Source organism: Neovison vison, chromosome 4, assembly GCF_020171115.1.
Source record: "Neovison vison isolate M4711 chromosome 4, ASM_NN_V1, whole genome shotgun sequence".
Lineage (NCBI taxonomy): Eukaryota > Metazoa > Chordata > Mammalia > Carnivora > Mustelidae > Neogale > Neogale vison.
Genome location: NC_058094.1, coordinates 135704766 through 135732575, shown reverse-complemented (window position 1 = coordinate 135732575; position 27810 = coordinate 135704766). Strand labels below are relative to the sequence as shown.

The 27810-nt window shown below is 52.7% G+C and overlaps 1 protein-coding gene across 6 annotated transcripts; it reads left to right on the top strand.

The window, feature by feature from the left end:
* The first annotated feature begins 1867 nt into the window (after positions 1-1867).
* Positions 1868-26092, top strand: UPP1 (uridine phosphorylase 1). 6 transcript variants are annotated; one of them, XM_044245701.1, is made up of 10 exons: positions 1868-2012; positions 7829-7899; positions 10653-10782; positions 16227-16291; positions 19896-20013; positions 22387-22545; positions 22909-23023; positions 24753-24962; positions 25170-25316; positions 25786-26092. In XM_044245701.1, the coding sequence occupies exons 4-10, from the start codon at positions 16248-16250 to the stop codon at positions 25932-25934; spliced, it is 942 nt and encodes a 313-aa protein (XP_044101636.1). In that variant the 5' UTR covers positions 1868-2012; positions 7829-7899; positions 10653-10782; positions 16227-16247; the 3' UTR covers positions 25935-26092. The 6 variants fall into 6 exon arrangements, with proteins under 6 accessions (XP_044101636.1, XP_044101637.1, XP_044101638.1 ...); XM_044245702.1 differs by lacking the exon at positions 10653-10782; XM_044245703.1 differs by lacking the exons at positions 1868-2012; positions 7829-7899; positions 10653-10782 and adding an exon at positions 10818-10916.
* Positions 26093-27810: the final 1718 nt, after the last annotated feature.

Here is a 27810-nt window from a genome sequence, read left to right as displayed (position 1 = left end):
AACAGAAATTTGTTGGGGGCATCATTCCCAACTGATAGACCTAGATCGAGCTCAGGTGGGCTCCAGTGACTTACAGAAAGCCAGGGGCTGGCAGGCGTCATGGCCCCAACAGTAGAGTGATTTTCCAGGAGGCAAAGGTCTCTATGGGCTGAGCACCAGTTAATAAAGGAAATTTCGGGATTCCTGGATGGACTGGGGGAGAATTCCTACGTGAGGTAACCGCTCAGAGCAAAACAGTCAGGTGGGAGGGTGTGTGGAACACTGAGACCCTGCAGAGCTGTGTGACAGCAGAGGGGCAGGCAACAGTGTGAGCACGCGGTTATATCTGCCTCTGGGGCCCCAGACTGGACAATTCCCAGACGTCCTGGCTTTCCTGCCGAGAAGGTCCCTTCCCAGCGTGAGAGACTGCAGATGCTTTTCCTTCTCCATTGCTCCTCATCGACAACCTAAACAACGGCTGTGACCCACGGCACAGTTTCACGGCCTGCTGGCTGTCTGGAAACCACCGTTCTCTGATCTTTGAAGTTTCTGCCCGCTGCCTGAATGCAGGAGAGTAGCTGAGATGGAAAGGGAGAAGTGGCTGGTCCCTAGCCGTGGGGTGTGGGGCCAAGCCTGGAAGAGCCTCGGTTAACAGCTCCACACCAGTCTCAGCTCCTTCTGGGAGGGTTTGAATAGAGCGAACTTAGTCCTCCGTGCCAGTAAGCCAGGCAGGAGTGGTCATTATTCTCCAGTGGTTCTCGTGGCGTCACTTGCTTGTGTGTGAGGCCACTCAGAGCACTTGTCCGCAGATGTCCCAGGCCCTTGGGGCTGGCCCTGCGGGGGTGAGGGCCTGTGTGTCCTTGGCATCTCCACCTGGAGGTGGCCGGCTGGTGGGCGGGGCTTTCAGGTGTGGTTTAGAAACGGCCACAGTGGCCTTTCCAGTCTCTCCCATTCCTGAGGGGTCAGCTTGACAAACATGTCTTTGGTATTCGATTTGCCAGTTCATGGGCTGCCTCTTAGAAATGGAAGACAAAGTCCTGAGTGCACGAGGTCATGGGTCCCGGGGTGGGCACATCTCGGGAGGTGCTCAGGTGCCAAGCTCCCGGGTGGGGTGCTGCGTGCCTGTCCCAGGCACCTGCCCGGTGGCGCGGGTTCGCCTGCAGTATTGGCCTGCTGCCAGGCCCTGCAGTCTCAGCCGGCGACTGACTGACTGAGTCATTTCCCTCCCTTCGCCAGCAGCTCCTGGCTTTCTCGTTACTAGCGAGCTCCCGGTATCCAGAGGGTCCCAGAAAAAAAGCCCCAGAGAAGGGGCTGGAGAGATCAAGGGACCGCAGCAGACATGGCCCAGCCCCCTTTCCCTGACACCCCCGCTCCCCACCCGGCCCAGGGCTGGTTCCACCTGTTTTTTCTTTCCAGTGGCTCTGGAGCTGGGGGTGCTGCCACTGCAGTCCCTCAAAACCACCTGCTGCATCCCCCTCTAGTCCAGCGGTGGGGGGGGGGCTACTTGGCACCAGCCGGCATCCAATGGGAGGCCACCTCCGTCTAGGTCTCCCTCACCTGCAGCCAATGAGAGGCCACCTCCACCATCACCTGCGGCCAATGAGAGACCACCTCCGCCTCATTTTTCCTCCAAAGAAAGTTGGTTCAAAGCTCCTCCCGACTCCCCCCTTCCTCCGGGAGAGGGTACTCTCTACTCTGTTCGCGCCGCAGTTTGCCTATGGTGCGCAGACTTGGCTTGCCACGATGGCAGTTTGCCTGCGCTTTCCAGGATAAGCCCATCCGCTGCTGGATAACCTCGGCTGTTTACTGTATTAAGGCTAACAAGAGGTTTTCTGCGTGGTGGAGCGGCTTAATGAGTAACAGGGATGTCTCCGCTGACGCACCACCCCACCCGCCACATGAGGAAGGAACTTTGGGCGGAGTTGGGGTCAGCCTTCCCGGAACCGGGCAGGGAGGGGACAGCAGCGGGCCGGTGATCCGGACTCAGAGCGCAGACCCAGATCCGAAATTGACCTTGCCGGTACCTCGCGCAGGTGAGTGGTCCACGCCGGGCTTGGGGTTCCGCTTTCGGGAACCATGCTTTCGTGTCACCTGCTGGGGAGGTGACTCAGTCTTTGGCTGGGAAGGACGTGCAGGTAGCAGGGTGCGCGGGGAGTTCGAGCAGGGGTGTGGGGAGGATGAACAGGGTGCGGGGAGAGGTAGGGAGAAGATGCGACAAGGGGAATATACCGCGAAGGCATGCGCAGAGGGTGCCACCAGAGCACCGCGCGCGGGGAGGATGAGCAGGGCGCGCAAGGAGGACGAACGGAGCGCAGGAAGGACTAGCAGGGTGCGGGGAGGGTGGGGGGAAAGTGCAGGGAGGGGAGTATAAGGCGTGGCCGTTCGGGGAAGGTGACCCGGGAGCAGCGCGCGCGGGGAAAGGAGTACAGGGAGAGGGTGCGCAGGACGTATGAGCTGGGCGCTTGTGGAGCTGGGTGCGGGTTTGGTGAAGAGCAGATTCGAGGAGCGGCATACTTGGAGAGGGCTGGGGGAAGGATGCGCCGGGAGCAGGGCGCTCAGAGGGTGCGTGGGGAGAATGTTCTGGGAGAGGGATGGGGGTGCATTTGGGATTCAGGGAGAGCGCTCACGGTGTGCTGCGCGGGGCCGAGAAAGATGCGCTTCCTGACCCCACCACAGCCGTCCGGCTCCCGGACCCCCAGCCGGCGCAGAGCGCAGCCGGTGTAGCCTCTGGTGGTGGTGGACAGAGTGGGCACTGGCTTCTCCGCAGCCCAAACCAGAGAACACCTAGAACTGCCCCCTTTTCTTTGGGGGGTGGAAAGTAAAGTTACTATTTGGAGGATGATTTTTGCTCTTTAAAAATTTTTTTAAAATTTTGGGGTAGGTTTGAGGAGCCCATTGGCTTTATTTGGTCACTCACCAGTGCAGCCGTGTCCCGTCCAGCAAGCAGAACGGAGCTGCGGGGAGCTGGGAAGGGAAGACTTTTACTGGCAGCAAGGGGAGAAGTTGGGGGCCTGAGGGTGTGGGCAGAGGGACCTGATCAGACCAGATGAAAGTTCCTGTGAAAAGAAAGGGTTGTTAGGCAAGGTCATCTTCCTCTGGGGGAGGGGCAGGAGTCTGTCACTGTTGTGACCAGGTGATCGCAGGTGGACTGGTTAAAGGTCACATTTCTGAGAGGCGGATGGGTTAAAACTGTCAAAAGTTCGGAAAGAACAGCGTAAAGCCGCTGATTGACCAGAGTAGCAATTAGTAAGTTTATCCTGTGCGCCAGGAGGAGACAGTCTGCAAATGGGGGCGCTCAAAGGAGCAGGGACCCCCGGGACTTAAAGGTAGGTCGGGTTCTAGCGCAGCTGGGAGTCAGCTGCTATTCTTCACGGGGCGTCACTGCAAAGTTAGCATCTTCTTAACCGGTAGGGAATTGGTCCCGTTTACATCACCGGGGACTAGTCATCATCAGCCATCTCTGGGGAAACTCACTTTCCCTCTCGATTTCCAGAGGCTTAAGGAAGAAGTGGTTGGGGTCAAGCTAGTCTTGCAAAAGAAAACTTTGTATGACTAACCCTTTCTTCTGCTTGGATTTTTTTTTTTTTTTTTTTGAGGCTGGTCTCCCATTTGGTTTCAATTTAACTGATATTAGGTCTTGGTTTGCTGCCCTGGGGCAAGTGAGTTCATTTTGGACTTCTTTTCTTTTACTTTTCTTCCCTCTCCTCTCTTCTCCTCTCCCCTCCCCTCCCTTCCCCTCCTCTCTTCCCTTCCTTTTCCCTTTCCCGTTCCCTCTTTGTCTCTCCTTCCTCTCCCCTCCCTCTCTCCCTCCCTTCCTTTCCTCTTTCTTTTCTTTCTTTCCCAAACCTGGGGAGCACCAGTGGATGGGAGCACACATTGGACCAGCGCTGAACAAATGTTAGAGTATGACACTGTCATCCATCTGTCCGGCAGGTGCGAAGAGAAACCACAGTCAAAAATGACAGGGTAGAGATGGAACTGGCACGGGGAGTGTGTCCTTTCACAGTTTGTATCTCTGATAAACTGTCCAGTGGCCTGGGAGCGCCCATTGGAGAGACATTGCGCAGCCTCACAGGCTGTCCATAGATCTGTCTCCCTTCCAGGGCAGGGCTTGGCCGGGTGACCTGCCTGATGACTCAGGTCTCTGGCAGCAGTCTCCCTGGCTGGCTTGGAACGGGCATCCAGGCCAGAGCTCAGCCTGGCACCCGCACCCTGCACCCTGAACCCCTCACCCGGCTGCCCTCTTCAATGGGGAGTGACCTAGAAATGCAAAAATCTGGAGAGCTGGGCTGCTTGGAAGGCCACTGAGGGAAGCAGTCTTCAGATTGCCAGATCCTCCCCCTCCTAGCACTCCCACTCCTCCTCTACCCTGCCCAGCCCTGCTCAGCTAGGCTCAGCCAATCTGCCCTTTTCCTCCCGTTTTTGGAGGCCAGGTTTCTAGCTCTTTCCACATAAACTTCATGATCCCACAAGTCACATTCTTAGCTCCAGGGCTTTCCACACCTCTGGGCACTGCATAATGTTTTAGTTATAAATAATAATAAATTAGCTTTTTACCTGGGCTTTTGTCCAAGAGGACTTTGTTTTCTTTGGTGATCATAAAATTAATACAAACTCATTGTTAAGAAAATGAAACTAGGGGTGTCCGGCTGGCTCTGTCCATGAACAGTGTGACTTTTTTTTTTTTTTAAAGATTTTATTTATTTATTTGCCAGAGAGAAACACAGCGAGAGAAGGAACACAAGTAGAGGGAGAGGGAGAAGCAGGCTCCTCGCCAAGCAGGGAGCCTGATGTGGGTCTCTATTCCACTGGCATCATGACCTGAGCTGAAGGCAGACACTTAATGAATGAGTCGCCCAGACGCCCCAAGAGTGTGACTCTTGATCGGCCCTGTGTGTGAGCCCCGAACTGGGTGTAGAGATTACTTAAATAAATAAAACTTAATAAAAAGATATAACAGATTTATATATAAGATATATATATTTTATATATATGATATATATAAATCTTATATATAAGATATATAAATATATATAAGAAATATATATTTATATATATAAGCACAAATATAAAACTGGAAGTGAAACTTTCAGCTTTTCCTACTCTGTAAAGATAAACATTGACTGTTTCCCTCCCTCTCTCACTCCCATATATACAGACAGACATACTCATTTGCTTTTGAACTGTGTTCATTCAAAAACGTTTTAGAGGGGCGCCTGGGTGGCTTAGTCGGTTAAGCATCTGCCTTGGGCTCAGGTCAGGGTCCCAGCATGCTGGGATCGAACCCATGTCGAGGTCCCCAGCTCCCTGGTCAAGGGGGAGTGTGCTTCTCCTCCTGCTCCTTGCTCTCTTTCTCTCTCAAATAAATAAAATCTTCTTAAAAATGTTTTATAAACATTTATATACACTGAGTGTTTTTTACACTGAGTGTAAACTATCTGATTTTTAGTTTTATGGGTTACAACTTAAAACAACCCCAAGGAAACCAACATCAGCTACGGGGTTTGTATTTTTACAAGCTGTATGGGGCAGCAGTTGGATGGGGAACCCCAGAGGCTCACAGCTGAGGCTCTTCCCCAGGGAGCCTGAGAGCCAGACCCAAGTCTGGATTTCTCTGAGCGGCTGCACCCCCATGGCAGGTTGTAGGGACACCTTCCCATTGTGTAGAGAAGCACATGGGGTCCTGGGGAGGTAGGAGGAGACTGTTCTTGGGACGTGGATGCATCCTTCCCTGGGGGAGAAAGTGGAGGACCCTGGGGCAGTGTTGGAAGCAGGGCTGCCTCTACTGGCCTCTGGACTGGTACCCTCTTGGGGTGCCGGTCCCATGTCACTCAGGCTGGGCTGTGGAAGAGCTGTCTGCTCTCCACGGAAGCTCCCTCCCTCAGGACAGAGGGACACCCGGGACAGCCCTCATCCAGGGCCGATGATGCTCAAAGATTAGACTTTTGAAACAGCTTTGGGTCAGTGTGTCCTTCTGCACTGACAGGATATTGCCCGGTCTCCCTCTTGCTCCCTTGCTGGCCCTCTCATGTCCTTGGCTCCCCTCAATTGTTGGTCCTGGCGATTTGCCTTTGACCCTGAATTCCCACCCACCCTGTTTCTCCCCAGCGAGCTTTATCTCTAACTTTTCAAACTCGCTTCTTGAAGACATGTCAAGCTTTATTTCCCCCATGGGGTGACTCCCACAACTGCCTTGTGCTAAACCATGGTGTCGCGAGTGAAACAGCCTGCCTTAGCCCCATGCCTAATGGGTGACAGTGTCATATCGGCTAGACACAGGCATCCCTGCCAGCCTCATCCCAGTACCACTTCCTAGTCAGTCCTTCAGATTTCATCTTTGGGATCCAGAATGTACCCCACTTTTCTGTTCTTAGTACATCTCTGCTCAGGCTCTGTGTCTCTCCAGCTGTCCTGGAATCATGTGTTGAGGAGAAAAACTTCTATCCTCTTAGATGAAATTCTTGGGAGCTGCAAATTAAAATGACAAAAGACAGAGTAGCAGGAGAAAAGATGGATTTTTATTTATGTCTACAAAGGGAGTTAACAAAAATGTGGCTTGGGGAGGTGGTTAGAATGTAGGGGCTTCTTTACCATCTGAATAGGGCGTGGGGGTGCAGAGGGACACTTCTGAGAGAACAAATGGCTTCTGGGGGAGCGCAGAAAAGCAACCTAGGGAAACAAAACACTTTGGAAAGAATAATTTTTTCTCAGGAAAATAGATAGGATAGTGACAGTGTCTGTTCAGGTTTTTCTCAGAGAAGAGATTATGGTTGCTCTCTGGGAGCTAATTCTTAACAATTGTGTTCTTTCAGGAGGCTCTACCTGAGGCAGATAAGGGATTTCAGGAGCTCAAATCTCTGTCATTCCCCAGCTCTTACCTTTCAGAGTCACCCCCCTGCCCCTACCTTGGGACATACTGCCTGAGCACTTGGCCTTTGACCTTTCCCCAAGGTCAATGACTGGGTCAGTCACTGACTCAGGTCAGTGTCAGGCCAAGCTTAGCCCTTTCTGGCATCTTAGGGAAAGTTAATGCCTTTTCTAGGGATGTTGGTAAATGCATGAAGCTTCCCCCCAGTGAGCTAAAAGCACCGTGTAGTGTAAGCACGTCTGTCCATGCACCTTGCTTTGCACTAGCAGCCTTGTTGGTGGGGGATGAGGAGGGAGCAGGTCACCCGAGCCTTTCACGGATGGAGAGTGCGGCAGCGGACTAACTCAGGGACCGCGTTTTGCCAAGTTGGCATCTCTGGGCTGTGCGGGAAACAGGAAGTGGAATGGGCACCAGGGTTCATTCTAAGATGCCCAGACTGGAAGTCCCGTTTTCTACCAATGTTTCTACCAACGTTTTCTACCAAGCACATATTGTTAGGGAAGGCATTATTTGTATCATCTGTGCAAGGGGAAATGTCTGGGGTGTGTGATAATTTTAAATCAGCTGAACCATTGAAACAGCCTTCCTCAGAAATCTGCCCTAAATCCTACCCATGATCTCTCTTGGTTAGATTGCCCTGGAGGGGTGTTTGGAAGCCCCCACCACCCATTTCCTCACTGAGCACCCAGCCCTCCCACAGAAGCTCCCTCCTCTGGCCCAACACCTTTTGTCTGTGATCTAAGTTGTGAGGGGGAGCTAAGTGGGCCTTGGAGGATGCTGGGGGCAGTGGACCCTGCAAACGGGGGCTCCTCCTCTTTTTCTACACTAAACCCCAGCGGGGCAAACAGGACTTCAGGGCTGACGAGCCGAGTTCCTGAATCCTCTGAAGGTTGGAAGAGCACAGTGTAACTTTGCTCATTTATTGCCAAGCGGGAAACCTGTTTGGAAATACATTATTACCTCTTTGCTTCTCATCACCAGGGGCTGCTTTTCCAAGAGCCAACACCTGCTTCACCACTGCCGGTTCACCCGTGGCCGCTGGAAGACGCTAGGTGAGTGGGCAGCTACCCACAAGGGCCGATGGGCTCCGGGTTTCCACCCCTGCTCGTCCCGAAAAGTGAGGCACCTCCTTTACCTCCTCCTGGCTTCGACCTTTGTGTGGGTGGGGGTGGTGGGGGGCACTGGTAGAATGTGCCCCTTGGAGAGGGAAATGCATCTTTGGTCCTTAAGCCCGGACTGGCCATGCAGGCATTATCTGTGCATTAGCAGGGATCTTTCTGTTCATAACATTGCTGAAGTCTGGGGTTTTCTCAGTCCCAAGCTGGTTCAATCTTTTACCGAGTGCAGGACGGGGTCAGTTTTGGGGAGGCTCACAGCCTAGAAGGGATGCCAAGGGAAGCGGGCCAGGCAGACTCAGGAAGCGCTGAGCCCGGGGGCTGTGCAGGGCAGGGACTGGGCAGGGAGATATTTCCTCTGCTTTAGAGACAAGAAGAGCAAGCACGCGTGGGCTGCGGCACTTTCTCCCCATGCCAGACAGGATGCTTTCTCTGAAGCTTCGTTTCCTTTTTTGGATTCTGTCTGCTGCCCCCTGGGAAGGCACGGTCTAACTTGGTCTAACTCTTCCTCTTTCGCTCCCGGTGCCCTGCAGAAGAAAAATTAGCCTCCTGGAGGGTGCTCGTTGTTTAGGAGGAAGGGGCTTCTGTGAGCAATACTGCTCTCACTGGGGCGCGCTGCTTGCCGGCCAGCTGTGGCCCTGCTGATGCTACTGTGACACCCCAAGTCCCCCTCAGCTCTCTGTGGAGACGTGAGAGCCCGCGGAGAGGGATGCAGGAGGGGTGGGCCCCAGCGGGCAGCCCAGGGCCAGTCCCTTCAGGGCCCTGCTGACGGTTGCTCTTCCTGGAAGCCAGACTTGGACAGAAGCCTGGCTGTCTGTGTGGATTTGTGTGATCAGTGCTGTGCTTGCTTGCCTGGAATCAGGACCCAAGATTCTGATCACCCATGACACTTTGGACACACATCTGGGTTTCCTACTGCTAATTCTGCAATGTCCCAGTGCAGCTCACGTTGGACACCATCTGCCCGGAGGCACAGTCAGACCCACAGGTCCACCCTGCATCACCCTCCCCACGCCAGCCCCACATCCCGGCTGTCCCCTGGGTTCTGAGTGACCAGCCACAGACCAGACGTTCCCACGGCTCCTCCCTGTCTTGATAAAGTGGCTGGAGTGGCTCATAGAACTCAGGGACACGGTTTACTCCCTGCATCATTGGTTTGTTATCAAAGGGACAGAAGAGCTGCCTTGACGGGGTCTGGGGAGGGGGCGCGGGGCTCCCATGCCCCCCCAGGGCCCACGGTCCCCTCATCTCCAGCTGCTCACCAACCCGGGAGATCTCCAGACCCTGTCCTTTTGGGTTTTCATGGGGGTTTTGTTACATGGGTGTGTTTGATGAGTCATTGGTCATTAGGGATTGATTCAATCTGCAGCCCACCCCAGAGGTGGGGGTGTGGGGCTGAAACTGCCAACCTCCAACCACGGGATCTTCAGTTTCCCTGGCAACCAGCCCCCATCCTTAGGCAGTTTCCCACTATCCCATCATTAACAAGAGACATCTTCCTGCTCTCAACTCCTAGGAAATGCCAAAGGTGTTAGGAGCTCCAGGTGGGAGAGGGGATGAGGACCCAGAGCTGTTGACCCTGGAACAGCCAGGATCTGAGCTGGGCAGATCTGCTCACATGTGGATTTCTTTTGATAAATACACAAAGTGCTATCGATGTATTTTCTCTTGCTTATGATACTTTAACATTTTCTTTTCTCCAGCTGTGTCGTAAGAGTATGGTATAAAATATATATAACAGGGTGCCTGGGTGGCTCAGTGGGTTAAGCCTCTGCCTTCAGCTCAGGTCATGGTCTCACGGTCCTGGGATTGAGTCCCGCATAGGGCTCTCTGCTCAATGGGGAGCCTGCTTCCTCCTCTCTCTCTGTCTGCCTCTCTGTTTGCTTGTGATCTCTCTCTGTCATCTCCTCCTCTCTCTCTGTCTGCCTCTCTGTTTGCTTGTGATCTCTCTCTGTCAAATAAATAAATAAAATCTTTTAAAAAAATAAAATAAAATACATATAACATACAAAATAATGTGCTCACCACGCGCTTCTGTTTCCTGGAAGGTTTCAGTCCGCGACACGCTGTTAGTAGTAGTCACGTTTTTGAGGAGTCAAACATCTGAAGCACTAGGCGGATTCCCACTGGAGGGGGGTGTCTGCTCTCCCAACCCTCCGACTCTTGGCTTCAGCTTGGTCATGATCTTAGGGTCCTGAGATCGAGCCCCGCGTGGGACTCCACGCTCAGCGGGGAGTCTGCTTGACTCCTCCTTCTGCCTCTCCTCCTCTTCAGATAAATTAATGAATAAATCTAAAAAAAAAAAAAAAGAAGGTAAAACTGACAGTTACTTTACCAGTAACAGGTGGGGGTGTATTAGGGAGCAAAAGAGAACTAGTACCCTGGGCAAGCGAGCTGTTGTGAAACCAAGGGCCTGCCCCTGAGGACAGAGGACAAGCATGCATTTCAGGGAGAACAGGGTCAGGGGATGAGGAAAGCTTCTCTTTCTCAGGCTGGGGCAGTAGAGCAGCGTCACAGGCAAGGTCATGTCCATGTCAGCTCCCATCTGCCTTGTCCTGCTGGGTCTTCGGTGGATCTCGAGCGTTGGGCTTCCCAGGACCATCTCAGAGAGAGAGTCCGGGGGTTCCCAAGCAGGCAGATCTGAGATGCAGAACGAGTAAGGACTGTGCCTTTGACCGATGTGTTTGCAGGGTCTCTGCGCGACTTGCCACTTGAGTCTCCATAACGCCCTTAGTGCGTTGGAGCGCCTCTGAGGTTTGAGGGTGGTGTGCACAGCGGAAGTGTCGTAAAACCAGCCAGACTTGCTGAAGCACCTGACTGGTAAGATGGTCTGCCCCGGGCACAGTGTAGGCTCATCTGTCCAAACAGCGTCGTAGCCACAGAAGAGGTGTTGGCCTGTCCACAAGGCAAGTCTTCGATCCGGTAGGGAGACGTACAAACCATGACTGAAACAGGTTTGTATCCGTGACATGGAGGGATCTGGGTGCAGTCCGTTGGCCAAACCTCATGTGGTCCATTAGGCAGGACGGGTATGTTTCCCGGGATTGTATTTTAGAGAAGTGGGATAAACAGGGTCCCCATCAATATTGGTTTATGAACGCTGTCCTTTTCACAGTAAACCAATGGTTTAATGTATACGGTTGTAAGTACTGGGAATTTAAAATTTCTGGTAAGTCCTGCTTGTTACTTGGTCTAAACCCCAATTCTGTTTTATCAAACCAACAGTTAATAGATTTCCAATACTGATTTAACGTTTCTGGGGCCAATTGTTGAGGATCTCTGGTCTATTTTTCCTAATTGTCATTTGGAAAATGACTTTGGAATATGACAGAGGTCTGGCTGTTGGACTCCTTCTGGGCAGCATTTGGGTGGAAATATCAATGGGGTAGTATCCTTGGGCCTCCAGGGAGTTGACTCTTGAATGCCCCAAAACCTTAGCAATAGCTCGAGCCTCAGCAAAAACATGGCGCCCAAAGTCATTTTTAATCTTATCCCCAATGAAGGTAAGAAACCCTGTTGCCCCATTCCCAAGTCCAGAGCTTCCTTCCCAAAAGGCGTAGTGACTGTCAGCATGAGTATTTGTGGTTTTGCCCATGACTAAAACACAGCTCAGGGAAGGGCGTACGAGTCACCATTTGGGCGGGAGAAGCCAGAGTTAAAGGTCCTGCCTCAGCGGACTCCCAGGGATTTGCAACAGCAAACCCAGCACGGTATCTCCTCCTTTAAATAAGAAACCACCAGGAAACCGTGAAAAGTCTGCACTGGTTAGAGCAGGTCCCTGGAAATGGTTATTAGGAGTCTCCAGGTGATCTGTCCACGTGAAGCTGTCCGGGGGTGGGGGCGGTTATCCTGGAAGGAGGGGAGAAAGATGAGGCTCCCGGGACCAGAAGGAGTTATTGTTGTAAGAGGAGCGGTTACCAGGAGGGTGTCGTAGGAGGTGAGGTGACTGGCTGAAAAGTCTTTTAAAAAAAAATAGATAAAAGATTTTATTTATTTGAGAGAGAGAAAGAGAGATGAGATAGTAATAGCATGAGTGAGGAGGAGAGGGAGAGGGAGAAGCAGACTCCCCACTGAGCAGGGAGCCTGACGCGGGGCTCCATCCCAGGGCCTTGGATCATGACCTGAGCCAAAGGCAGACGCTTAACCTACTGAGCCCCCCAGGAGTCCCCTGGCTAAAAAGGCTTGAATGTCAGGAGAATTTATCAGGGCTTCTGTGTGGGGTACAGGTAGGGTGATGATTTCTGCAGTGGCCTTAATTAAGAGGGCAGTAGCAGGAATGGCCCTGAGGCCAGGGGTATGGCCCCCAGCCACAGGGCCTAATTTTTGGCTTTGGTGCCATGGTGGTCCCTGTGTTTTTGGAGGTGAGCGCTCCAAAGGTACCCCCTTCCTGGAGGGAAAAAGGCTGTTGATAAATAGGATGTCTGAGGGCAGAGCATTTGGTTAGACGTTCTTTAAAGTCTCAAAGACCATGTCGTCTGCCTCTTTCCAAATAATAGGGTCAAGTCTGTCCTTTTTTAGTAAAGATTATGCAGACTGAGCCATGAGGGACAAGTGTGGAATCCAGTGTGGAAAATAGCCAGCCAGCCCTGGGAAGCCTCCTGATTGGCGCTTGGTTTTCGGTTTTGGGAAATTCAGGAAGCCTTCGAGTCTGCCTGGGTCCCCATCAAGTCATCTTTCGGAGACCAGGTACCATAAATACTGAGCCTGCTTGGTGGAAACCGCAACTTTTCTTTGGAGACCGTAGGTCCCTTTCAGGCTAGAAGTTTGACAGGGGATACCACCTCCCTGTGAAGACATCTGGGAAGGGAGCAGAAGAGCAAATCCTCTACACATTGTAACCAAATCCAGCCTGTCGAAAACTTTGTGTCTCCAAGTCAGCCTTTGAAGGACCCTCGGGGTCACCCTAGGGCATGACTGCCGGGGTGTCCTGCTGTTCTCCCCAAGTGAAGGCAGAAAGACACGGGCTATCCTTACCGACCGGAGTTCTCACCAAGCATCCCCCAGGCCAGTTACCGTGGAGACTTTGTTTGCAGTGGGAGTGGGTGCCAGCAGCACGTAGGGGTTAGGAACAGCAGGGGCCTAAGGGGTCCTGCTCAGGGACCCGGACAAAGGTCCGTCCCTGGCCATTGGGTTTCCTCCCAGGTAAAGCGGGGGTGTGACAGGGAATGGTACAGGGGATCGTGAGGCCCTGAGCCTCGAAATTCTCTGTTACGGGCTTGAGGCCCTGAAGGGCTTCTGTATTTTTAGGGCATTGATAATTCTAGGGAGAGGTTTTGAGTGATCTAGCTGAATCTTGGGAGCTGTGCTGTGAATTTTACCAATATCAGCTGAGGGTTTTGCCCAGAAAGAGGGTGTTAGTTGATCCAGTAGAAATAAATGATGGGTGTTCCCAGACTCCACGATGGTCCCGCCAGAGGCAGAGCAGATAAAAGACATCAGAGCGTCATCTAATCCCCTGGTTGGCTACTTTGATCGCTGCTGTTAGATTCTAGAATTATCTTCCCCTTCAGCGAGAAAGGAATTCTGGCACGATACTTTTGTAAGGAATCCCAGCCCAGGGAGTAGGGGCGGAGGGGCTGAGGAGAAAAGAGCGGGTACCCCTCTGAGGGAGTGGGTTCAGAGGCAGGAACCTGCTGAGGTCGGTGGGAGACCCCCACCATTTGAAGCATTTGTCCCTCTGAGGGGCTGCTCTGCCGGGGTGGGGCTGGGCATTGAGCATGTAGGTCCTGAGTCACTAAGGAGGGAGATGCATTCCGAATCTAGAGAGTGGTTTCCCTGAGTTCCTCAAAGAGCCCCAGCCCTGGGGACGAATCGGAGTTCGAAGAGCTTAAATCTTAAAGAGTCCTTCCTCCGTTGTCCCCGTCCCGGGCAAGTGACAGCAGAAACCAGGCTTTTTGCCAGGGGCCTTCACCGGATGGACGTGAACATTGGGCATTTTGTGGCCTTTCCTGCAGGTGACTCAGCTAGGGTGTGAGCAAGCTGGCTTGCCAGGGTCATGGAATCTATCTATCTGTTTCCCATCTATCCTGGGCCTTTTAATGAAAAGTAAAAGATCCCACATCAGCCCACTCATGAACACAGAGTTAAAAGGAAGACCGGAATTTTCGTTAAAGTCAGTTTGGAGTTGGTCGTAACTTCGGGAACAGATCCATCGGGCATCTGTGTGCAAGCCTGAGGGCTGCGCCAAGCCATTGTGAGGGCTCGGGGACGATGTCCAGCGTCTCACCAAGACTCGGGGTCTGTTTGTCTCAAATCCCACTCAGGATGTTCCCATTGGGCTGGTTTCATCCAAGGCTTGGGCTGGCCCTCAGCCAGAAGCCGGTGGACCACGTGCTACCAAGCCCAGAAACCCGGTGGGTCAGGCTGAGTTGCTGTTAAAATTTTCAGCCAACCCATGGGGCGCCTTGGGCACTTCAGGGAACCTCTTTACCTCAGAGAGGTTCAGCCTTAGTCAGGGAACTTAGAAAAGTGGGGGGTATGTGTACATCCCCAGAAGACATAGCTTCGAAGGAACGGGGGTTTTGATAGGTTCAGGAGAGGAGGGAGCAGAGGGAGCGTCAGAGGAAAAGAGGGTTTGACAGAAGGATGCCAAGGCTAGGGGTGAAGGTAGGGCAGAAGGCTCCAGGGCCTGAGGGCAAGATGGCGGCCTTGCCTCTGTGGACAGAGAAATGGGGGAGGGAAGAGGTCTCAGAAGACCCCCCTTTCTCCTTTTTATTTTTATTTTTTTTTTATATTTTAAGATTTATTTGAGAGAGAGAGAGAGAGGGTCGGGGGGCAGGAACAGAGAAACAAGCAGATTCCAGGCTGAGTGCAGAGCCCGACTTTGGGGCTCGATCTCACGACCCTGAGATCATGACCTGAGCCGAAATCAAGAGTCAGTCCCTCAACTAACCCAGCTACCCAGGCGTCCCCCTTTTCCCCTTTTTAATTGTTTGTTTGCCTCATTTAGTTTACAAACTGTATTTTAGAGAGAGGCAATTCTAGATTCTGATAGCACTTGGAAGCTTCAAAGTACCAATTGTAGAAGGAATCTCGTTTCATCTTGTCAATTTTAGGACCGTAGTTGTCCAATTCAGCTTTGAGAAAATTAAATTTGGGGAGATGGGAAGTTCCCCATGGTGGCCATTGGGAGTTGAATTACTACTGGTTAAGTCAGTCTGATTTTTAATAAACCTGTGTGCTGAGGGACCATCATTTCTAAACCTAATGCTGGCCGCAGTTCCAGTGGTGGGGGGAAGGGGGAGCCTCCTCAAAGCATTTTGATGACTGGGATCCCATTTCTTTGAGGCTTTTCAGGAACAGCCTGGTTCCAGAAGCAACAGCCGCACCGTTTCAGGAAGGGTGGCCCAATCCCAAACAGAACTCAGACCCAAGGTCAATGTGCTTCCATCAGACACCGTCAGAATCCAGACTGAAGGCCAAATGAATGTTCTCAGACCTGCTTAAAAAAACAAAACAAAATAAAAAAAGAAAAGAAAGGAAAATGCCAAGGCCTTGGTAAATCCGGAACAGAGCCTGAAGGGCTTGAGCACAAAGCATGGGACTCCAAATGCAGGAGAACACTCGTCCCCAACCCCAGCGTGGGTGAGAAAGCAGTGGGCCTAGCAGCCCCATGGCTCAGGGTCTGCTCACCAGCCCCCAAGTCTCCTCCAGCTCCCACCTCTGATCACCAAGTCACATTAACCCTAGAAAGAGCCACGGCCACATACTTTACCAGAAGCTGATGGCTTTATCGGGAATGAAAGCAAATTCTAATTCAGGACACAGCGGCCATGGAAACCAAGGAGAGGCATGATTTGTAAGGAGGAAAAGGGGTCCGTTGGGAGGCTGTTAGGGACTGAAGCCCATCAGAGTAAGCTGAGGGTTGGAAGCGTTGCGGCTTCTCATTTTCTCTGGGTTTCAGAATTTGCTAAAAATGGTCAGTGACCACCTGCGGGGCACCAGGGGGGCTCAGTCAGTGAAGCGTCTGCCTTGGGCTCAGGTCACCATCCGAGTCCTGGGATCGAGTCCCACGTCAGGCTCCCTGATGACAAGCAGGGAGCCTGCTTGTCCTTCTGCCTCTCTCCACTGCGCACGCTCTCTCTCTTACATATATAAATAAAATCTTGAACAAATAAAAGGAAAAGTTTCTCCGGATCCTGAAGATGCATTCCTACTTTCAGTTCAACGCTGCCCCGTTCCAGTAGTTTTGCCAAAGAAACTGGTGAGATTTTGTATGTGCCTGGGTGTATTCTGAAATAGTACTCCGTGTTGTTTTCTCCTAGGCTCCTGCCTCCGTTGAGACAATGGCTTCCTCGGGGTCCCAGACAAAGAAAGCCGACAATCACAGGTGAGGCTCTAGCCGGCAGTGGACCAGGTCGCATTTTGGGGGTTATTTCGATTACTTGGTGACACACATTTTCCCAGGGGGAACCATACAGGAACATACTTGATTCTCCAGATGGCGACTGGGGCCCAGCAGGAGAGGTCCTGAGGCCCCGACGCTGTGAGGTCTCTACCAGACAGGACTCTCTTGTGCAACGCAGCCCTACTGTCTCCCAGCTCTGTCGGGGTTCTGAATCTTAAATTCTTTCTTCACGGTTTTCCAGAACTCTGCCCCAGGATGCTGTGGCCCAGCTCACAGGTGTATCTGTGGTATTTGTGCGAGGTGGGCCATGGGAGAATTCCTGCCTTCGTTCTGATTCCTACATGGGCTTTGAATCTAGTGGAATTTTGGTTCCCTCATTCCCCACCCCTCATGCCCCCCACCTGTGCTGCAGGGGATTGGCTGGCCCTGTTGGCTTCCTCCTCGACAACCCCGGGGTTGTATGTGGCCCTCACGGAACCCTGGAGCTGGGCTCCTGGGTCGTCTCTTGGGGAAGGATGTTTAGGCATTCCCCATGTCCTCCTCGGGCCTCCCTGGACTCTCACGTGGTGGAGATCCCGCACGGACCCCTATCCTTCTCCATCCCTCCCTGGAGGCTGGGATGGCCATTCTCATGTTTTGGGCTGCCTTGTGGACCGGACAATGGGGAGTTTTAACCGTTCCAAGTCACTGCAACCCAAACTTCCCTGTCCCCTTTCCAGGCCCCTCGGATGCTGGTAGAGGGGTGGGGTTGAAATGAGGCTGAGAAGGGAGCGTGAAGCATCAAGGGCATGGACGGGAATCAGCTGCACTCCTCCTGCCCTGCCCTCCCTCACCGCTGCCATCACCAACCCCTGGCTTCTTGCCATCCCCCCGGCTGAGAGGCAGGTGTGGTGTTGGGAGCTCAAAGGATAGCTCAGGGGTGCAGACTCTTGTGAAAAAGTCTAAGTTTTTCAAGGTTTTATTTAATTTTAGAGAGAGAAAGAGTGGGGGGAGGGGCAGAGAGAGAATGAATCTTGGGCTGACTCCCTGCTGAACGTGGAGCCTAACACAGGGCTCAGCCGCCCAACCCTGAGATCATGACCAGAGCAGAAACCAAGAGTCAGACACTCAACCGACTGAGCCCCCAGGCACCCCTCCTTTTTTCTTTTTGGAAAGATACTGATCTTGAAAGTGAGCCTCTAGGGTGGGGATGGTGCCACCTCCCAGCTTCTGGCTGCTTGTGACCTTTCAGTGCAGAAGTACTCGCTGGCCCGGAATTAGTAACATTGTGTCTGTGGCGAGGCCAGCACCTCCTGCCACCTGGGTACCGCTCTGTCCTCCTTGTGCCCAGCGCAGGGCCTACTGTGGGTCCCTGCCTCCCTCCCTGCCCCAGACTCCCGCCCTCCTCTCTTCCAGTCCCGGAGCTCCTGTCGCCATCCTGTGCCAATTGTCACTCGTTTCTCATTTCCTTTCCGAAGTAGGTGTTCCAGGAGTATTTGTGAAATGAATACAGTGACAGCATCAAGCAAGCTAAAGTCACTGGAAACTGTATGTAGAATAGAGAACCAGGTTTCCAAATAAGGTCTTTGATGTGTTACTTTAGAACCTTTCCAGAAGTCCACTGAAAGCTGTTCTGGTTCCTTGGGCTACGTGCTCAGTTACTGTGTTTGAAAACCAGTGCTGTTCATCAGTTTGAGCCTGTTTCCTTCCCCTTCTCTACCCGGAATCAGAGAGCGAAAAGAAGTTGAAATATGTTGAAATACATGCAGAGTTGTCGCAATCACGTCCTGTTTTGTCAGCTCTGACTCCTGCCCGTCAGCCCGCGCTCAGTCCCCGCTGTGCTCACGACATCCGGAAAGGGTGTAGGACCCACCCATGTCAGTAATACGGTCACTAGAGGATCTTACAACATAAGGTGTGAGGTCAGAGCTTTCCTTGCAGCTGTGGGGAGTATGGGAGTCGATGAAGAGGCTGAGAGCCACCCAGACCCCAAACCCCAAACCCCATACCGACTCCGGGCTGCTGGTGAGCAAGCCAGATCCTGTCCTTCCCCAGCCCCCTAGCTTGCAGATGTCACCGGTGCTCACTTGGGTGGCATGTATACTGCTCTGACTACAGCTTACTGCTGTTTTCCCTGCCACATCTCCAGCACCTCGGAGCAGACCCGGTCTTGAGGGTCTGGGGCAGGGCTGGTACTCTGAGTGGGTGGGGACTCGTGACTGACTTGCCAGCAGTTTACAGATGACTTGCTTTCCAGGGAAATCACCCCTGTTGTCACCCCTGTGGCAAAAATTAAAAAGAAATAAAAAAAGAAAGAAAGAAAGAAAGAAAGAAAGAAAGGGAAGGAAATTGGTATTATGGCTATCCAGAGCACCTGTTTGGTTGGGGAATATGTGTTTCCAGTTAGATTTTGAAATATTAGACACACCTGCTGAACACTCCCCCCAGTCCCCCCTGCAAAGGCTGCCCTGGGGGCCTGAGTCACAGGAACGTCATGCCGAGGAGGCCTGCCGTGTCCTTGCTTTCAAGTCACAGGCAGCTGCAAGCTGCTTCTCTTGTATCTTTTCTTTCTTTTTGTACAGAGTTAGATCGAGGAGGGAACAGATCCGTGGGTTCTGGACAGAAAGTCAGGCTCAGAAAGAAGAACGAGAAGGTCCAGAGTACCCTGACTCAGGGATCTATGCGTGTCTCTGCACCCCTGGGGCCCGGCGGGCCAGGGTTTGGGGGAGCACTGCTGCCCATGGGAGTCAGGCAGGTGTAGATGTCAGAGGAGGTGTGTGTAACGTTGGCAAGCTGGGTATACAGTGTAGACCAGTACACCTGCTTGTGCAAATAAAGTTTTATTGGAACACGACCTCACTTGCTCTCATGTGACAACAGCTGGGTTGAATCATGACAAGACCCCTTGTGACCTGCAAAACTAAAAGTATTTACTATCTGGCATTTTATAAAAAAAAGTTTGCTGACCCCTGTTCTAGGCCAGCAGTGTGCTGTCCAGTAGAAATAATAACAGGAGTCACACACCTTTTCAAGTGGAAAGTGAAAACGACTGAAAAGATAATCAAAGTGGAAAGATGTCTTATCTCATTTCGCATTTCCTTTCCAAAGTAGGTGCTCCACTAGACATCACTCAGAAGCACTGGCTAATGCAATAAGGCAAGAAAAATTAAATACAAGGTGTACAGATAGGAAAGGTTATCTCTGGAAGGGAAAACTAGAGGCACTTCTTTTTCCATCCGTATTTCCTATGTGAATGTATTATTTTCAAAATAAAGCCAGGGTCATGTGTTGAATGAACTGGGGTTGAGTAGCAACTGGCTGTACTCTTTCTCTGGGGTGATTTAACGTCTTGATCTTTGTACTTTCCTGTGCTCTTTTGAGCTCTTTCTGATGAGCCTCCAAGCAGGGGCCCGGGGTGTGAGAGAAGGGATATGGGGGAGGAGGAGGGGGCAGAATGGAGACAGGGAAGGGAGAGCATTTGTGGTTCACGGCAGCCCAGCTCACCCCACTACATGCTACATGCGTCTCGCTGGCACAGGGCACTTCTGTTACGGCAGCCGCTGGGCGCCTGTGCTCCATCGACCTTTCACCTTCCTGTTTTGTATAGTGACCACCGCGTACAGCCCACCAACCCAAATATAGCAGCAATGAAAGAGGACGTCCTCTACCATTTCAGTCTCAGCACCAGCACACACGACTTCCCCACGATGTTCGGAGATGTGAAGGTAAAAAGCAAGGCTTTGATCTTGGGGTTTGCCTTAAGGTCAGCCTCCTCGTGGATGACATGGGTGGACTCGGTGACAGAGGACTGGATCATCAAGTTATACCTTCACCAAGGGGTCCCTTGGCTGGCTTGCGACTCTTGATCTCGGGGTCATGAGTTCAAGCCCCAGGTTGGGTGTGGAGATAACGTAAAAATAAAATCTTAAAAAAAAAAAAGTTTTATCTTCACCAGATTTTTGCAAATTGTTACTTTTAAAATATGTAAACTAATGAGTGAAAGAATACGTAGAAATTCTGCATATTGGTCCCTAAGTAATCTCTTACAAGTTCAGTGTATAATGGAAACCACACACAATACATTTCCTAATGCTCCACTGAGAGAAGAGGGAAAAGGGGACACAGAACATTCTGTAGAGGAGCAAGGGATAATGAGTAATTACATGTGTCTTCTTGTGATTTGCTGTGCACACTTATCCTTCTAGTCCTTCCCCTGCCCCTTCCCCAGAGTCCTGAGTTCCTCGGGGCTGGTTTATCCTGGCCCAGGACGTTTGAAATGTCTGATCCCTGCGGGTACAGATGGATTCATGTTTAGATTCAAAATCAAAACAAGGTGGCTCAGAAATTCCTTGCTGCTCCTTGGGGTCTGTCCCAGCAGCGGCCGTGTTCATTTCAAACCATGAGACAACTCCCCATGTGTTCTTCTTTTATAAGAAGGATTTGATCTGCTGACTTATGCTAGTAGTATTCTGCGAATTGAAGCATTAATATACAGTCCAATATGAGTTTCAGGCCCATAATATAGCCATTCAGCAGTTGTGTGCTCAGTGCTTACTAGGATAATGTGATCATCTGTGACCAAACAATGTTATCGCCGTCCTGTTGAGTACCCTCCCTACATTGTACTTTTATCTTCTTTTGCAACTGAAAGTTTAGTCTCTTAATCCCCTTATCTTTCACTTTTCCACCTACCCTTTCCCCTCGGGCAACCACCGGTTTGGTGGGGGGAGGGAGAGAGTGAGAGCAGGACTAAATCCCAGGACCCTGAGATCAGGACTGGAGTGGAAGGCAGATTCTGCTTAAAGACTGAACCACCCAGGCACCCCTGCATATAACTTCTTGTTTAGTGTTTTCATTTTCCTTGGGTAAATGCCCAGTAGTAGAATTACTAGATCATATGGTATTTCTAGTTTTAATTTTTTCAGGATCCTCCATAGTGTTTTCCAGAACGGCTACACTAGTGTGCATTCCCAGCAACAGTATACGGGCTCCCCTTTCTCCCCATCCTCGCCAACACCTGCTGTTTCATCTGTTGTTGATTTTGGCCATTCTGACGGGTGTGAGGTGGCATCTAACTGTGATGTGATTTGTAGTTCCCCAATTCCAAGTCATGTGGAGCATCTTTTCATGTGCCTGTTCCCATTGGAATGTCTTCTTTGGAGAAATGTCTCTTCAGGTCATTTCTAAAAATCAGATTATTTGGTTTATTTTGCTGTTGAGTTGTGTAGGTCTGTTGTACGTTTTGGATAGTGACTCGCACATGTCATATGCAGACATCGTCTCCCACTCAGTAGCTTTGTCATTATGTTGATGGTTTCCTTGGCTGTGATTGTGGTCTTAATTTATATGATTTCCATGCATTAGAATTTAACCTATAATTTTTTCTAGGCTATTGAAACATTGTTTGTCATGTTTAGAGATGAATCATTCTTTCATCATCAAACTCCTTGAAACTGGCTTATATACCTTTCCCCTGTGGGCAAAACACAATGAAAAATAAGTTTTTGTACGTAGTGCTTTGCATAAGAAAGGTTTTCTGTCTCTGAGAGCCAACCACCCATGTGAGAGCTCCCAATTCCCCAGCCCCCACCGGGCTCCTGGCTGTTTCTATGCCATAGCCGTCTGGCTCTTGGACGGCTGGGGAGGTGTTGGTTAGAAGCCCATTTTGCAGAGGGACTGTAGGGTCCGGATCGCACAGTGAGGAGCCCGCGTCATTTTATTCCAGATCTAGGCTTCCTCCAGGATGCCGACTGAGCTGTGCACAGGATGGACAGGGACTGGGCATGCATGGGTCTGGTTTTCCTGGATTGTGTGGGACGGATTCCACAGGGGGTCGTGCATGGAGCCGTGATCCCATGAGCCAGTCAGTACCTCTAAGACTGGATGAACATTGAAATCACCAGCATCTGAGTCACTCACAGAAGCACCCACCACGGGGCTCCCCCCAGACATGGTAGCTCTGGCCTAGGGCCAGGGACCTTCCTTTCCAGCAACATCTAGGTGACATTGATGTTAGTCCGGGGCCCCTGTTGGAGGGAGTCCTGCTTCGAAGACGTGCACCGTGCGCAGACTAATGGGGCTCTGTTTTCTGGCTGCAGTTCGTGTGTATTGGGGGAAGCCCTACCCGGATGGAGGCCTTTGCCAAATACATGGCCAAGGAGCTGGGCCTCGACCACCCAGGTGCAGAATATCCCAACATCTGCAAGGGGACGGACCGCTATGCCATGTTCAAAGTGGGCCCCGTGCTGTCTGTCAGCGTGAGTATCTGACCTGGCGCGGGGCTCGGGCCTCAGGCTTGGCCAACACCCCCGCCTGCCCTCTGCACCCATGGGCTGGGTCCCCTCAACGTCTGTGTCCTCTGTCAGAGTGGGCACAGCGAGCAGCCATCCAGAGCACTCCAGGGTGCAGAGATGGTGTTTGGTTCCAGGTGACGGGAGCAGGCTGTTGCTTCCCCACTGAGCCTTACCAGGCGGCGACCTGCATCACCACCGTGTGACCTATGTGCAGGCTTTGGCATGTCCCAAAGTCACATTTGCAAGTCCGTCTTCTCTGACTGCCAGTTGGACGGGCCGAGAGGTGCCCCTACCCTGATGTAACGTGGCGTCTCTCCCCGGTTCCAGCACGGTATCGGCATCCCGTCTACCTCTGTCATGCTGCATGAGCTCATCAAGCTGCTGTACCATGCCCGCTGCTCCAACGTCACCGTCATCCGCATTGGCACATCTGGCGGCATCGGTAAGTGTGCCGAGGGCCTCCTGGGGCCAGCATCCCACACACAAGGACCCAAAACCCTCCTGTGGGAGACCCCCTGCAGGGCGGGCTTAGGGACTCGGCGCATGATCAGGAAGCAGGAAAGAAACTTGTTCTGTTATTTTCGCCCAGCCGCTTCTCCCAACCCTCCCCAGAAACAGGTCACGGAAAGTTGCTGGGCCCACCTTGCAGGGCCTCGTCCTCCTGGGGTGATGTGCTCGGAGCCTCCTTGTCTGCCTGCCTCCCTCCCTTCTAACCGCTTCTCTGCCTTTCTCCTGTCCTCTGCGCTTCCCTATTCCTGCAAGGATTCGAACCACCGTAGGAGAAAACCAACAGGAAAATCACAGAGAGAGATGGAACACAAAGTTAAGTGTCCTTCAGTTGCCTAAAGGGTCCCCCGGCTGATCTCTGAGCATGCTTTGTTTGTCTCTGAAAGCCACAGAGAGAGTTACAGAGGATGGGATGTGGGGCACGTTTGCTTTAAGTAAGCTGCGGGCTCTCTGACTTTGACATTCCCGCCCTGGGGTTGGAGCTGCCCGAGAGAGGAGCCTGCAGTAGCCTCCCTGTCACCCGTCCCCTCTTGGAGGGGCTCGCACGCCCCAGCTTGAGGGCGATGCAGACAGCAGAAGGGGCGAGAACTCCCTGGGCTTATGAGGGAAGGAGGGCCAGCAGCCGAGTGCTTTGCAGGGTCAGCCCCAGGGTGGGAGCAGAACACTGAGCAGAACAGGGATCAGAACAGCACAGGAGAGAAAGTCCAGATAAATACTCAGGGAGCACAACATGCTTTATAACATTTCATGGAAACAGCTGACATGGGGGCTCCAGAATGATCCCCCAGCTTCCTCCTCCCTCCTTCCTCCGTGTTGAAGAAACCCAACTTCCCATTCAGGTAAGTATCCAGAAAGCCTCACGGTCACATCCCACACAACAGTATCACAGGATCAAAGACTAGGAGTAGATCGATGTCCCTACAAATGAGAAAATGCCCCAGGAGGGGCATTTGCCTGGCAAACTTGGGAAGCGGAACCCTAGCATGGTCGGAATCAGAGAGAGAGGGGATGGTCTGGGAGTCAGGAGGTGCTGGAGCTGGGTTTGGGGTGCACAGGGGTTCCTTTTTTTGAAAAAAAAATTTATTTATTTACTTGGCAGAGAAAAAGAACAGGAGCAAGAGGGTGAGGGACAGAGAGAGGGGGAGAAGCAGATTTCCTGCTGAGCAGGGAGCCTGACATGGGATTCAATCCCAGGACCCTGGGATCAGGACCTGAACCCAAGGCAATCACTTAACCACGGAGCCACGCAGGTGCCCCTGGACGGGGTTTCCTTGGACTATTCTACCTCTGTAGTTATTTGAAATCTTAAATAATGAAAAAACACTAAGCGGGGACCAGGTGAGGGCACGGCGGTCAGCTGAGTGGTGGCGTGCCAGTTACAATCAGCAAGGACTGGAGGACTCGGAACATGTAACGGGGACGGGGGCCCCCAGCAGTCTCGTTCTCGCCCTTTTCTCTTCCGTATTCTCCACAGCCCTCACGCGTGACTTCCATCATCAGAAAACAAGAATTTGATATAGAATGTGCATCCCGAGCGGTTTCCTTTTACAACCTGACTAGGTGTCCCGCGTTGTGGGGTGTAAACGGGTCATTTTCCTTTCTGCGCGCTCTGCCGTGCCCTCCCCGTCTGCCCTGTGTGCCCACAACACTGCTTCTCTCTTCAGGTCTGAAGCCTGGCTCCGTGGTCATCACCCAGCAGGCGGTGGACCCCTCCTTCAAGCCGGTGTTCGAGCAGATGGTGCTGGGGAAGCCCGTGGTTCAGAGGACGCGTCTGGACGAGAAGGTGGCGCAGGAGCTCATGCAGTGCGCTTTGGAACTGCTCACGTTCCCCACGGTCCTGGGGAACACCATGTGCACCTCAGATTTCTATGAAGGTGATGGGGGTGGGGGTGGTCTCCGTCCTGCCCGGGGCTCCCGTCTCTTCCACGTTTCCGCGGTGCCTAGAGGGCGCTGTGTAGGAGTGTGCAGGGCCGGGAGGGGTCCGAAGTGGGTAGCACCATCTTGGCATATAGTAGGTGCATACTACGTGCCAGTGGTGAGCACACCCGGTTCAGCGTTGGCGCATCTCCACGTGTCTTCAGGGCAAGGCCGTCTGGACGGCGCTCTCTGCTCCTACACGGAGGAGGACAAGCAGAAGTACTTGAAGGAGGCCCAGGCGGCGGGCGTCTGCAACATCGAGATGGAGTCCTCGGTCGTGGCCGCCATATGTGGCGCGTGTAACATCCCAGGTGGGCCAGCGTGCGGTCACCGGGGTCCCTTGTGCACGGCGCAGTCCCCAGGCCCCCGTCCAGGTCCTCTTCCCAGCGCCCTCCCCCCTCAGCCACCGCCCCCAGCCCTCCGGCAGCACCGGCTTTCCTTGAGGCAAGAGAAAGACCCACCTGGGCTCCCATCAGGGACGTGGCCGTGAACCTGCTCTCAGAGCGCCTGAGGTTTCTGACTTGGGGTTAGTCCGCCCCCACGTTCCCAGGCTCCCCTGCAGCGTCCAGCGCAGCCTTCCAGAATTCCCGGATGCCGGGCTTTCGAGGGCCTTGCTCGCGAGCTGCTTTAGGAGGTGGCGGCTGGGAGGGATCGGGGGCGGGGGGTGGGGGACAGCTGGGCAGACGTGCGGGACGGCCGAGCGGGTGGACACCGCGTCTGCCCTGGGGAATGGGGTGAGGAAGCCGCCGCTTGGCCATGACGCGGGGTTTGCTTCTGCAGTGGCCGTGGTGTGTGTCACTCTGCTCGACCGCCTGGAGGGCGACCAGGTCAGCAGCCCCCACGAGGTGCTGGTCGAGTACCAGGAGCGGCCGCAGCGCCTGGTGAGCCACTTCATCAAGAAGCGCCTGGCCGCCGCCCAGGGCCCCTGAGGCTCGGAAGGTGCAGGTCGTCGTGGCCACAGACCGTCACCGTCGAGCACCGGGCTGGCTCAGTCCTGAGAGCCGGGGACATGGGAGAGCTGCGGGTCCCGAGTTTGAGCCCTGCATTGGGCATAGATGTTACTTAAATACATAAACTTAAAAAGAAATCACCGTTGAAATCTCCTTTTGTGGGGCGCCTGGGTGGCTCAGTGGGTTAAAGCTCTGCCTTCGGCTCAGATCATGATCCCAGGATCCTGGGTTCGAGCCCCACATTGGGCTCTCTGCTCAGTGGGGAGCCTGCTTCCCTTCCTCTCTGTCTTCCTCTCTACCTACTTGTGATCTCTGTCAAATAAATAAATCTTAAAAAAAAAAAAATCCCTTTTTGCATATCTTCCTGCATACTTGACACAAGGATGTGGGAACTGGGTTGCATTTCAGAGGCGAAGAATCCTGCATTAGCAGAACAGATTTTTCTAAAAGCTTCCTTGGGCTGTTTTTGACCACATCAGCTTCGGGCGGGTTTTGTTTAAGGACGTTCCTCTGAATATTTAAAATAGTTCTGGAGAAAATTTTCAGAGTTTTGAAACCTCATGGTTGTCAGATGACCTTATGCATATGACTTTCTGGAATATTCTGTGCCTGCGTCATCACACGGTGATGATGCCCTCTCTGTTTCCACACTGCTGGCGAGATGGGGCTGGGTCCAAGTCCCTGCGGATGGGAAGGACACGTCCTGGCTCTGAGACCCCTTGCTCTGCATGTCCTCGCCGGTGCGTTGAGCTCAGACTTTCCTGCAAGGTCAGCAACAGCCTCCGCATTCCTTAGCATCCTTCTGGAGTCGGTCACAGAGTGGTCCTGACTGAAAGGCTGAGGGTACCCGGTGGGAGAACCCCAGGTGTCCTCTCCTGTCCCAGGTGAGTGGCAGCACCCACTTCTGGGGTATCCCAGCCCCACCCCCATCCCAGGAATGCTTGGGTCTTGGGACATCCCTGGCTTCTGTTTGTCCTAGGTGACTTCTCCACACTTTTGAATCAATGTGGCTAATTTTTTTTTTTTAAGAGAGATTTATTTATTTGAGAGGCAGAAGGAGAGGGAAAAGCAGGCTCCCTACTGAGCAGGGAGCCCGAAACCACATGGGACTCGATCCCAGGACCCCGAGATCATGATGTGAGCCAAAGGCAGAGGCTTAACTCACTGAGCCACCCAGGAGCCCCTCAATGTTGCAAATTTCTGGTTTTCGGTTCTGTTGTAAATACTCAAGGTTTGGAGTGCACGGACTCCCGTGGGCAGCACAGGTCCCTGCAGTCCACAGCTGGTGTGGACTTGTCCAGGTGCCACGAGACGTCGGTTCAACAAATCCGCCGGGACTCTCCACGGAAGCTACTGCCATTCCAGCCCATGGATGCCCCGAGCACTCCACCTTGGAGAAGCAGACATTTCATTGGTAAACTGAGGACAACCAGAAACCCAGGCTTTGGGGGCGCGGAAGACATTTCCCAAACTCAGCTCCCTGAACCGGCATCTCTCCGTGCCAGGATGACACAGTACCCGCCCCCCAGGAAAACTCCCTCTCATCAGGTTCCTGCCAAATCCCCTTGGACATGTAACAAGGACAAGAAGTCGCAAACCCCAGGGGCCCTGGGGGGCTGGGTCAGTGAAGCCAGAAATCTCAGGCTTTTGTTCAGAAAGCCCCGCCCACGCCCCCTCCCCGACCCTGCCCAGTCTCTCAGCGGCACCCTCTTTGTACGCTGGGCGGTGACGAAGAGAATTTTCAGGAAAACAGAAAATCATGACTCTCCCACAAGCATAAAAATAAGCCTGTGGTACAGACGGCATTTCACTCATGTGAGGGAACGGGGCAGATACTCTCAAGGGTTCAGAGAAT

What these genes read in the sequence shown, in the direction of transcription:
- UPP1 (XM_044245702.1), top strand. Translation starts at nt 16,248, where the DNA reads ATGGCTTCCTCGGGGTCCCAGACAAAGAAAGCCGACAATCACAG. An exon ending in TGGCACATCTGGCGGCATCG is followed by an intron (nt 23,024 to 24,752) that starts GTAAGTGTGCCG and finishes TTCTCTCTTCAG; the next exon opens with GTCTGAAGCCTGGCTCCGTG. An exon ending in CACCTCAGATTTCTATGAAG is followed by an intron (nt 24,963 to 25,169) that starts GTGATGGGGGTG and finishes ACGTGTCTTCAG; the next exon opens with GGCAAGGCCGTCTGGACGGC.